This window comes from Triticum urartu, chromosome 7A, assembly GCF_056163025.1.
Source record: "Triticum urartu cultivar PI428250 chromosome 7A, HENAU_Tu73, whole genome shotgun sequence".
NCBI lineage: Eukaryota > Viridiplantae > Streptophyta > Magnoliopsida > Poales > Poaceae > Triticum > Triticum urartu.
The window spans coordinates 676,228,531-676,240,912 of record NC_141879.1 but is presented as its reverse complement, the minus strand read 5'-3'; the positions used below and the strand labels follow the sequence as shown (position 1 = coordinate 676,240,912).

The window sequence follows — 12,382 nt, the reverse complement described above, 5'->3', positions numbered from 1 at the left end:
GGGCAAGTCTCCCTAGGGTTTTCCTAGGGAGATACAATCTGCCCTAGCCGCCGCCCCCTAGGGTAAACCCTAGGGCGCCTCCCCCTCTCCCCTTCCCCCTATATATAGTGAGGGGGTGGGAGGGCAGCCACACCCTTCCCCTGGCGCAGCCCTCCCCCTCTCCAACTCCTCCTCCTCTTCCGTAGTGCTTGGCGAAGCCCTACCGGAGAACCACGAGCTCCTCCATCACCACGCCGTCGTGCTGCTGGAGTTCTCCCTCAACTTCTCCTCTCCCCTTGCTGGATCAAGAAGGAGGTGATGTCCCGGGGCTGTACGTGTGTTGAACACGGAGGCGCCGTCCGTTCGGCGCTAGATCGGATCTTCCGCGATTTGAATCGCCGCGAGTATGACTCCATCAACCGCGTTCTTGTAACGCTTTGGCTTAGCGATCTTCAAGGGTATGAAGATGCACTTCCTCTCTCTCTCTCGTTGCTAGCATCTCCTAGATTGATCTTGGTGACATGTAGGAAAATTTTGAATTATTACTACGATCCCCTACAAGGAGTCCTCCTCCTCTGGTTCGGGCGAACCAAAGAGGAAAGGACTCCCCTCCTTGTCCAATTCGGCCCACCCCTTATTCGTATGATTCTTACTTGAATTAGTTCCTTGTCAGTTGGCAATTTTATCGAGAGATCAAGCATCCTAAGGCCTCTTTTGTTTCATTTGGGCTTGGTGCAACCAGAAGTTATTCTAGTCTGGTTTCGTTTGGCTATGCCACCCTTTTTTAAAGGGACCACCAAGTTATTTTGCTTGCGTCGATGCAACCATGTGTCGGTGGTGCTGAGAGGTCGGTAAGAGCGAAACAACTACGATTCCAGACAAATAGAATGAATGCACGATGCAGCCTCCGTGCCGACCGCGGAGAGGTCCACGATGCGTGATGCAACCCCTGATCCCGACAAGCAAAGAAATATATTTGTTTCTACATCTAAGTTTATCTTAGGGTGTTTGTTTGTATTCAAGTGTTTTTAACAATTGTAATAGCAAATCAGCGTGGGAACTTGGAATGATTCCTTTAATCACCAATTTATTTGTATCGAACTAAAATAAGAAGGCTAAAAAACATGAAAAAAGTTTATACTTGCTAAAGTAACTTATTCAAGCTCGCACATGCATACATCATCCGTGAGTATGACCCCACACTCACCAGCGAAGAGGAGCACCGACAAATCGTGACTGTTGCTCGTGAGTCTGACCACCATGTCTACTTCAAGGACATCTCGTCCTAAGAGGAAGAGGAGGACACCTATGCTGACGTGGACAACGATAAGGGCGTGACTAGACAACACCGACCACCAAGTAGTGTAGATAGTCTAGGTAGCAATGTCGCTCGAATAGCAACATTGCTTATTTTAAAATGTCATTAACCAACATTTATAGTTGCAAATTACATGTAAAGCGACATATTTTTGCACTTATTATATTTTTTATTGTGTTGAAACATGTGTTTGACATGTCTAATCTGAGATTAAATTGCCCCTACATTTTTGAAGAAAATGAAAAAAAGATATGAAGGCCATTTTATGAAGACTTTGTATGTGCGTACAACTTTCACGATCTTCGTATCCATATGACGGAGGATGATCCCCGATACGATGACTCTGCAGAGTTGCTCTTTCTCATACCATGTGTTGTTACATGAATTATCCATATTGCCATGGTCCACGGCAGTGTGCAAGACACAACATTATGTAGACAATTGGATTTTTTTTTGAAATGGTGGATTTTTTTAAACACAACTCAGGCACAAACACTCACAAATGCGTACATTCATTCAATCCATTGAAGCACACACGCGCACGCTATTCATATAAGCACTTTCGAGAGACTGAGCCGGTTTTGAAATTGACGAAGTCATCACAGGTGTCTCGTTATCTTCTATATCTAAATAGCTAGCCTCCACTAACATATTTTTCTCAACATGCAAGCATGCCACATCATCAAGCAACATGCATGGCAAAAGACCCACCACAACATGCATTCATGCACATGAAAATGTCCACCTCAACATGCAAACATATATTAGATATTTTACAATACATTAATCAAACACAATAAAGCATATGGATTTGCAATTTTAGTTTTCGTAGTATCACTATTCACGTTCCATAGAAATCACATATCATCGAAATGTATTGCAAATATTCCCGCAACAACGTGTGGGGTATCATCTAGTTGATAGAAACACTGACTCCCACTGAAAGAATATTCCGCCCCTATGGCCCTATCAGACGTCAAAGCTTCAAATAAGTGGTTTGAATTCCAGTGGGCTGGGAGTATCATTGCCCTCTTAACCAGCCAACCACATGTTGGTTCTCGACAAAGAATATTGCGAGTTAGACCAGATGACTCAATATACTACCCCTCCATACAGTATGAATGTCCTTTGTCTTCAAATTTTCAAAAACTGTCAAATTTTGTGTAGCCGGAGGGCAGAGCGGTCATTTCCCTCCCTAACCAGAAGAGCACCCACTACAGTGTGTGTACACGACCGGTCTGGTCTTTCTTCCTCGGTTACTACAGCGGTGGGGGAGGCCAAGGTGGAGTCTTGCTGTGGAAGGAAGCCATTACTCCTACTGGTCAAGTAGCCAGCGAGCCAGTCTTCCTCCACACCCCAACCCCACTCCCCCCTCTATTGGCGGAGAGAGAGAGGCCAAGGAGGGAGATCCACTCCGTCCGATGGCGATGGCGCCGCCGCGTCTGCTGCGGGGCCTCATCGCGCCGATGTCGCCGGCGGACTGGCTGCCCTGCCACCTCCAGCTGCTGGCCTCGTCCGCCTCGCTCCTGCACCGCTGGTGGCTCCCCTCGCTCGCGCGCCTCCGCTGCCCCTCCTGCTCCGACGGATTCAAGCTCTTCCTCGTCCTGCTCCTCTTCTCCGCCGCCCTCGCCGAGGTCCGCTTCGTCGCCTCCGCCTCCATGGCGCCCACCCTCCGCCCGGGCGACCGCGCCGTCGCAGAAAAAGTAAAGCGCCCTCCTCCACCCCCCCCCCCCCCCCCCCCCTTTCCTCCTCCCTAACCTAGCTGCTACGCAGATCTCTTCCATTCCGCCCGGGTTCTGCTTGGTTCTCTCTTGCATTATGCTCGCCTGCCTTGGATCTACGCCTGCCATGATTCGTTAGTAGTTAACCAAATGGGGGAATGCTTTGATTTTGCTCAGGTCACCTACATGTTCCGGAAGCCATCTGCCGGGGATGTAGTCTTCTTCCGGGTGCCCGCCGCCCTGCAGGTACCGTACCTCTGCTTTTCCTCTTTCATTTTTAACCTCTCTCAGCTTCACAATCTGATGCTGCATTGCACTGTTTTTGCCGTTTCTTATTACAGAATTGCGGCATAAATAAAGATGTTGTATTTATTAAGAGGGTTGTTGCCACCCCTGGAGATTTCATCGAGGTAATAAATACTACTAAATCTGTTGTACTCCCTCGGTTCCTAAATATAAATCTTTTTAGAGATTTCAATATGAACTCATATGGATGTATATGGACATATTTAGAGTGTAGATTCATTCATTTTGCTCCGCATGTAGTCCCGTATTGGAATCTCTGAAAAGACTTATATTTAAGAACGGAGGGAGTAGTATATCATATCATTTATTCATGCTGCCGATTGAGCAAAGGCGATGCTAACATTGCCTTGCTTCCACCCACAATATTACTGCAACACATATCTTCAGATGCGTGCAAAGTACTGTCATTCTTCAATTTGTTCACCCTGCTGATTGACATATATGCTGCTTCAGCAATGGCCAAATATATCTCAAGATGCATTATACATTATCCCTAAATCCGCATGCCGGCACTTACGCAGAGACATTTTATTTTTACAGGTCCGACAAGGCCAGCTTATTGTTAATGGTGTTGCACAAAATGAACATTACACCGCACCCCATGGTGGGTCGGACACGATGGAAGCCATGGTTTGTTGAATCTCTTTCTATCTGTGAGCATAGTCTGCTTGAACAACATTGAGGAGTTGCTATTGCCAGGTCCAGAGATACTTGTATACCCAAACTCCTATGGGTCACTACCACACAAACAAATGACTTTACCACTGCAAGAGGAGGACCAAAAGTGGCATGGCTGCTCCGTGTTGTTGACTTCTTGACTGCCCTGTTATTCTTTCGAGATGACGGGCCTCAGATGGTGGATGATCTCTCCCTCCCATCCCATCCCTGTTATCTGCTCGACATATGCCCGGATCAATCTGATACTAAAACAATCCATCGTCCTGCAGCGCCTCCCTGAAGACCATGTATTCGTCATGGGTGATAACCGCAATAACAGCTGCGATTCTCGTGCCTGGTAAGTGAACACATCCATTCCCATGCTAGGCCAATCCTCTTGTACATGCATTATAACTGATTGCTCATGCTGAGATTATCCTAGATTGAATGCTTCAACTGTCGACGAAATCTGATATCAGTCATATTTTAGATATCTGCTTTGGACTAGGTCCAGCATGACTGCAGATTTGCATGGCCATAATAGTCATTTGATCTGTAACAACGTAAAAGTAGAATGCACATGTGTTTGAGCTGCCAGAATGCACTCTTAAGTATTTGCTCAGTTGCAGTTGCTTTACTATGGCTTTATAATTGAGGAAATCTTGTGCTATTCATATTATAAATCTGTGCTTTTGGACCAGAGATCCAGTATAATTGGAGATTCATTTTCCGTGGTGAACATACAATCTGTAATGACGATTAGAATGCCCAAATATGTTTTTAGTTGCTAGAAAAAATTGCTTGTTTAGAGCTTGCTTTTCTCCTACTTCCAATTGTTCTTTCCTAGAAATCGTTTGGGAACTAGTACTAACCATTGTGAAGTTTGTGGTGACAGGGGACCTCTTCCTATCAGCAACATTGTTGGGAGACACATCATGTCCTTTACAAGATCCTCCCTCCAATAGCCAAGGCGAAGATCTTCGACGGCCACCAGAGTTGCCAAACCCCTCCTCGATGCCACTCGATATGATGTTATCGAGCTATGTTGGGCCTCGAGCCCCTAGTATGTAAATCTGTGAGACCTTCCTTTCCTGTCTTAGCACGGTACCGTTGTATGTGTAGTGACTTAATCCCGGGGAGCACTGAATAGTGACTTGTAGCTGTTGTCACTCACCCCCCACGGCCCCACCCCTGGACTGTCAGCTGTTAAGCTTACCTGTTGGTAGAACCTGCAAGATGTACCTAAAGGTTACACCTTCTAGTAACCTTAGCTGTCGAATCTAATCGGTAATGTTATTATTACCATGCACCGTGTGCTTGGCTGTCAATCAAAAAAGGAAAAATCTGCATGCCTGAAGATAAGTCTGTTTATCTGATGCTGTGTGTGGTGCAGATTATCTCCTGGTATCATTTTTCTCCACTCTGTTTGTTTAGCAATACGATTACATCTGAGCCTTGTCGTGGCAGGTATATATCCTTTGAGTAAGGCTAGAACTGTGTTGATTTTCCAAGATACAGTCAGTAGCAAACCGGGCTTTCCCGTGAACATTTCAGACAAAAAACTGAGACTGCATTGTCACATGATGAATTTTTTGCCAACGTGTTTAAGCTACTGCCACATTGGTTGAAAGCATTTCAACAACAATGGTGACAGGAATCCCTTGGCTATATTCATCTGTTTGCTTCAAGGACCGTCCGAGTCGTTGAAATGGTTGGAAGACAGAATGAAGATGAGTTTGCCTGGCACTAGCAGATAACACATAACGTCATGTGGTGTGGCCCAAAGTGGGGCACGGGTTGCCTGTTTCGTTTCATTTTAATTTCCCCTTTTTTCTTTTATTTTTTTGAATTTTTCAAACAATGTTTTGAATTTTCATAATGTCCATGAATTCAGAATTTGTTAGCGATTTTGAAAAATGTTCATGAATTTTAAAAAATATTCAAGACTTTGAAAATGTTGTGATATAAAAAAATGCTCACAAATTCATTTTTGGCAAATCTGAAAAATGTTGTGATATAAAAATGTGCACAAATTCGTTTGTGGCAAATTTGAAAAATATTCTAGATTTCAATTTTGTTTCGTGAATTTTATAAACTGTTTGTGAAATGAAAAAACTCCGTAAATTCAAAAAATGGTCGTAAAATTGAAAAAAAAATCCACAAATTCTGGAAAAATATTCACAAATTATTATTTTTGCAAAATTGTAAAATGTTTGTGAATTCTATTTTAAATTCGATTTTTTTGTGGATTTGAAAATAAGAAAACAAACCAGGAAAAAATGAATACAAAAAAATGAGAAAAAGCAGAAAAAACCCAAAAGAAAAAACCTTCCCATAACCGAATAGGGGAGTCTTGCTAGTTGAGCTAGGCCAACTGGTATGTAGCGGCACTACAGAGGGGGAACACGGTGCGTGAACTAGGATTGCACCTCTTGTAAGCGTTGTTGTCTTCCTTGAAGGGACGCGTCGTCGGAGGGCGATACTTACAATAGGTGGAAGGGCATTTACAATGCAGAGGCGCTTATTTGGGTGCTTAGATAACAATAAAAAACAATTACGGAGATAGCATCGGTACATGAGTCTGGTGGCACAACGCTTGAGCGTCTATTTAAGCGCTAACAGATTTTATTCTTCTTGTGAAGATTAATCGCAGCGCTCGTTAGGAGAAGTCACATGAACAGAAAACATACGAGGCGTCCGGCGACTTAGTTGGCATCGATGCCCGCTAAAATCCCAGCATCGAACGGGATTAGACCGTAACAGCCGGGAATCGATCCCTGGCGCCTGGTATAAGAGCCTCCATTATAGATGCCCTTAGGGGATGCGACGGTTGCCATGTCCGTCAATTAAAAAGAGGTGATTATTTGAATCGGTTACACTTAATTAATTCATAAACACATACGACCGAGGCATGCTCCCAAACCCTAGTTTTTTCTTAAACTGGCCTAGATTTAGATATAAAAAATTGGCAAACCTTGTCAACTCTTAGAATCCCTCGACTTAAAACAGAAAATCGATTTAGGCGAGAACTAGGCAGGTACCCGACTTTCTAGGTTGGGCTCCTTTTTTGAGAAGATTTTAGGCTTGACAAGGGAGCTGCATCAGACACCGTGTCGAGAGCAATATTGTGTTGGGGAACGTAGTAATTCAAAAAAATTTCTTACGATCACGCAAGATCTAACTAGAAGATGCACAACAACAAGAGGGGAGAGTGTGTTCATGTACCCTCGTAGACCGAAAGCGGAAGCGTTTAGTAATGCGATTGATGTAGTCGAACGTCTTCACGATCCAACCGATCTAAGTACCGAACGTATGACACCTCCGTGTTCAGCACACGTTCAACACACGTTCAGCACGATGACGTCCCTCGATCTCTTGATCCAGTTGAGGGCGAGGGAGAGTTCCGTCAGCACGACGGCGTAGTGATGGTGATAATGAAGTTACCGGCGCAGGGTTTCACCTAAACACTACGACGATATGACCAAGGTGTTGAACTATTTTTTTGACCTTGAAGACTGCATGGCTTATACCCCACAGCATTTTATTATTAAAAAAGAGCACAATTACAAGGTTCCTCAAGATGAGGAAAATAAAAACAGAAAGAAAACTAGAGAAAGCTATACAAAAGAGATGTGGGGCTAAACCTAAGACGTACAAAACTGAATACAAGAGATCACATCAATGAGGTAGGAAGTCAATCCACTTAAGCAAGGCATCCATATATCTTTTTTTATCATGTGGGAGAGGAGAGTGATATTATGGATGAAACCATTCCTCCATGCCCTGAAAGAAGGCCGAATATGCCTGAAAGTCCTGTCATTCCTAACTTTCCAAATATTCCACCAAGCAAGGTGAAAGTGCAACTATCCCTGAGTGATTTTGGTAATTCCTAACAACATATAGCCCATTGAGCTAATGCTATTTCAAGATAAATATTTCAGGAAAGCTCAATGTTTGGCATGGCATGGATCAGAAAGTGGACCCCTCAAAATACTAAGAACACATGTTGGCTCAAGCTCAAGACTCTACATTTTACTTTTAGTGATCCAAGATCACATTGAGTCCATAGGAAAAGCCAATACTATTAAAAGGGGATGAGGTGTTGCTTAATGAGTTACTTGCTCAAAATGCTTAGTGATATGCTCCAAAACCCTCAACTACTTTCTCATATCCACATATGTCCCAAACCAAAAGTCAAACTCGGCCCCACCGAAATTTCCTACCCAGCGCCACCGAGTTCACTTGACATAGCCACTGCCACAAACCCTAGTCATTTCAGTCTCACCGATAGGGATCTCGGTCTCACCGAGATGGGATTGCAACCTCTCTGTTTCCCGTCGTAACGTTTCGGTCCAACCGAGATGAGTGATCGGTCCCACCGAGATTGCAATGCAAACTCTCTGTTTTCCCTTCGTAACGTTTCGGTCTAACCGAGATGAGCGAATTGGTCCCACCGAGTTTGCCTATTACCAAAATCGGTCCCACCGAGTTTGTGTAATCAGTCTCACCGAGACTACGTTATGCCCTAACCCTAATGGAATCGGTCCCATCGAGTTGACATTTCGGTCCCACTGAGAATCCTAACGTTCACATTTTGAACTAAATTGGTCTGACCGAGTTTCATGATTCGGTCCCACCGAGTTTGGTGATTTGTGTGTAACGGTTAGATTTTGTGTGGAGGCTATATATACCCCTCCCACTACTAGGGAAAACCCTAGCAGTAGCCTGGTTTTGTGCTCACTAGTAGCGTGGGTAGGCGCGCTACTAATAAGGCGCTACAGCTATTGCCTAGCAGTAACGCGTGCCCGCACGCGCTACTGCTAGGGCAAATAGCTGCAGCGTTTGTTCACTCCCACGCTACTGCTAATGTAACTACTGGCGGCGTGTTTTCTCTCCATCACTACTAGTATTCTTTTTTTAGTGTATTTATGCGCCATCATACAAATATTGGTACAATACCGGTTATGAGGTTTACATCATTATGTCCATAACAGTGTGTCAAATGAAGGTGGATTAGGTTCAAGTGGAGGCAATATGTGGTGCATGTCAAAAATATATTACTAATCCAAACTTGATCTAGTTTGGACTAGTAGTACTTTCGATGTGCACCACATGTTGCCTCCACTTGAATCTAATCCGTCAGCACAAGCTATTTAATCATCATCATAGTCATTACCACCAACAATATTTATTTAATCACCACTAACACTAGCTAATAATAATCATCATAGTCACTACCACCAACACTAGCTATTTTATCATCATAGTAATAGTGTAGCACATCATCATCCTCAAACTCATTTCTAGCTAGCTAATCACTCCTGCTGCTCTCTCTCTTAGGTAAAATAACATAAAACATGTGTAGCTCTCCTCCTTGATCAAGTTGGAGCATGCAGATGAACCTGTCTCCTAATCGTGGGTAGCGCATTTGTTTGCTGCCCCCTAGTACTTCTCTGCGCTCCCCCATCACATATTTGGTCTAGTCTTGCACTATTAAGCATCCGTCGCTAATCTTGAATGCACTAAAGTAATCTATAGGATATCTTGGCCGTAAGCTAATAATACTCATGGTACCTTTAGTCTCGACCCCATAAGGCACAACATTCATCGGGAGTTCCTGTTGAAGAACATCGTATGGTAACATACTTAACAATGAAGTTTAGCTTCAAAAATAATGTATGGAAAAGATACACTAAGGACAAATAGTAAAAATCTTACCATCCTTCCTAAATAGATGTGACCGTAGTTCATTACGAACACTATTGGTCGCACGTTTTCAGTACTAACATTTCTAAGTGCAGGAAGAAAATTTGTCTTGACAATATCAAGATCCTCAAGCCATGAAACATAATGACTTAGCTCCTCGCAGTTTAGTTCAGCCCCGGGACAGTAGTAGGTCCTGTCTACCAAGCGCTGGACATGTTTGCTTGCACCGAAATAAGCTGACAATACAAATTAGTTGTCAACTATTTTTGAATAAACAATATCAAAGACATAAATATGGTTGAGAAACTTACATAATGGTATAACTGGAGGCGTCTGCACATCGACCCAGATGTCGGTATTACCTTCAATATCATCTTCCGGACGAATATCAAAGGTGATAACCATATCAGGCTCAAATGCATAAGTCTTGCATAGTGATCATCATGTTTTGCATCCAAAATAGGTGTAGTCGTCTGAATTGTATAATTTTATGTTGAAAATATAACCATGCTCGGTCTTCAAGTAAAATTTCTTTTCCTCCATAGTACGACTGAAACCTATCTTATCCAATACAAAACTCTTGCATGACAGGGGATACGCTAGTAGAATAGTAAAAAAAGACTTGTCATGCTTAATTTCATGCTTAAATTATAAGTTGAAGCAAATGAAGCAAATGTCATGCTTAATTACGAAAAAATACTTGTCATTGTGACTTACTGTATCCACTTCGAAGTTCTCGTCCAGCTTGATGCTGAAGCGCCTATCATCATCTAGGAAGATTCCGTCGCACAGGCCGCGCTCCTCTTCGCAGTATTTGCAAATACCGAAATCCTTTTCGTCGTCAGACATTTCCTATGTTCATAGTTAAAACATTAATTGAAAATCGATCGAAGACAACTACCAGGATACTCAACACACAAATCTGGGGCACTCGATATTTACTACATATTCTGGCACAAGTCATGCCAAAATTCACGAGAAAAATCCGGCATGACCTTTGCTAAAATAGGACATATCGAGCGCCTGAAATTTGCCGGAACGGAAATGAATCAACACTCCGGCAAAACATAGGCCACTCGGAGGTGTAACCTGCAAACATGACCGGCCACTTGGGCAAGCACATATCCTATTTGAGCAACACAAGATATACATTTCAAAATATCTTATAGGACTCAAATTAGCATGCATTCAATAAGCAAAAGTAAATCATCTCATGCGTCCATACATCGTCGAATATTATCACTAATACATCCTGAATAGTGTCATACATATAACATCACTAATACAACTAAAGCCCTAGCACACGACGGGTATCGGCGCGGGCGGTGGACACCCACAGAGAAGGAACCATCACGGGATCATAGCTCCAGTGAGATCCCTGGAGAACCTGCCAGGTATTGGAGAACATGTGCTCCAACGCAAACAAGTAGCGACGGACGTGCGCGTCCTCCTCACTGACACGGTGACGCACCACCTCCGCGGGGTCCTCGAGCCTCTGGACCGTCACTGGCCCACGTGACCGCCACCAAAGAAGGTTCGGGTCAACGACAGGCTGGCTCCTCACCAACCTGCGCCTCCCGGTAGGTAGCGCCTCCCAGTACCACCCCAGCGGAGCCCAGTCCCGGACATGGCCCGTCTGGTCAAGCAGGTGTCGTCCTCCACCGACTCGACGATGAGGATGCGGGATAGGCATCGTCGACGTCGATGCGGGAAAAATTGCTTTAACTAAAAAAATAGCAACAAGTTCTTACTAACGAGTTCTATTAATTCAATTAGTTCTTACTAAAAATAAACTTACTATAAATAAAAATAAACTAATACCTAATTAGTACCTAGTTCTTACTAACTAATTAGTACCTAGGAACTACTGCCCTAATTACCATAAAAGTAATTAACTAACTAGCACTAAAAATAGCCTAGAGTTCATACTAACTAGCACTAAATAGCTAGGGTTCATACTAAGCAGAGAAGAGGGATCGGAAGGGGAGAGTGCTTACAGAGGGCGGGGAGAGAGATGGGGTCGGGGGAGACGGCGGCACCGAGGTGCAGCGAGGCAGGGTCGGGGGAGACGGCGGCGAGGCGGGGTCGGGGGAGACGGCGGCGAGGCGGGTCGAGGGAGACTGTGGCGAGGCGGGGTCGGGGGAGACGGCGGTGAGGCGGGTCGGGGGAGACGGCGGCGAGGCGGAGGCGACGAGGAATAGTAGAGGAGAATTGGGGGAGGAAGCAGAGGAGAGGGAATCAGGCCGCGCGGGGGGGGGGGGGGGGGGTTAGGTGAAAATAGCTTTAACAGTAGCGTGGGGAGGAAAAACGCGCTGCTGCTAAAATTCGTAGTAGTAGCGCTGTTCGTAGAAGGGTGCTACTACTATACCTAGCACGTCGGGAACGGTGTGGCAATTATAGTAGTAGCGTGTTCTGTTCCTGCCACGCTACTGCTAAGCGGGTAACAGTAGCGCCGTTCTAGCAGACGCGCTACTGCTAAGTAGCAGTAGCGCCTCATTTTAACAAGCGCTACGGGTAACATTCTGTGTATAAGGTTTTCCCTAGTAGTGTCCACCCACTCTTCATTCATGGAGAGAGCCATCAGAACATGCCTACACTTCCAACATACATTTTCTGAGAGAGAGCCACCTACACTTGTGTTGAGGTCAAGATATTCCATTTCAACCACATAAATCTTGATCTCTAACCTTCCCCA

General features: G+C 44.4%; 1 protein-coding gene across 3 annotated transcripts; it reads left to right on the top strand.

Moving 5' to 3' along the window:
• The first annotated feature begins 2,560 nt into the window (after positions 1–2,560).
• LOC125523016 (chloroplast processing peptidase) lies at positions 2,561–5,290 on the top strand. Of its 3 annotated transcripts, XR_007290081.2 has the most exons (7): positions 2,561–3,000; positions 3,196–3,264; positions 3,360–3,428; positions 3,865–3,954; positions 4,024–4,180; positions 4,272–4,339; positions 4,877–5,290. XR_007290081.2 is itself a non-coding variant. In XM_048688048.2 (6 exons), the coding sequence occupies exons 1-6, from the start codon at positions 2,719–2,721 to the stop codon at positions 4,944–4,946; spliced, it is 648 nt and encodes a 215-aa protein (XP_048544005.1). In that variant the 5' UTR covers positions 2,563–2,718; the 3' UTR covers positions 4,947–5,290. The 3 variants fall into 3 exon arrangements, 1 of the variants encoding a protein (XP_048544005.1); XR_015611427.1 differs by having other exon boundaries at positions 4,024–4,339; XM_048688048.2 differs by lacking the exon at positions 4,024–4,180 and having other exon boundaries at positions 2,563–3,000.
• The last annotated feature ends 7,092 nt before the right edge of the window (positions 5,291–12,382 follow it).

What these genes read in the sequence shown, in the direction of transcription:
- LOC125523016 (XM_048688048.2), top strand. Translation starts at nt 2,719, where the DNA reads ATGGCGATGGCGCCGCCGCGTCTGCTGCGGGGCCTCATCGCGCCGATG. An exon ending in ACCGCGCCGTCGCAGAAAAA is followed by an intron (nt 3,001 to 3,195) that starts GTAAAGCGCCCT and finishes GATTTTGCTCAG; the next exon opens with GTCACCTACATGTTCCGGAA. An exon ending in CCCCTGGAGATTTCATCGAG is followed by an intron (nt 3,429 to 3,864) that starts GTAATAAATACT and finishes TTATTTTTACAG; the next exon opens with GTCCGACAAGGCCAGCTTAT.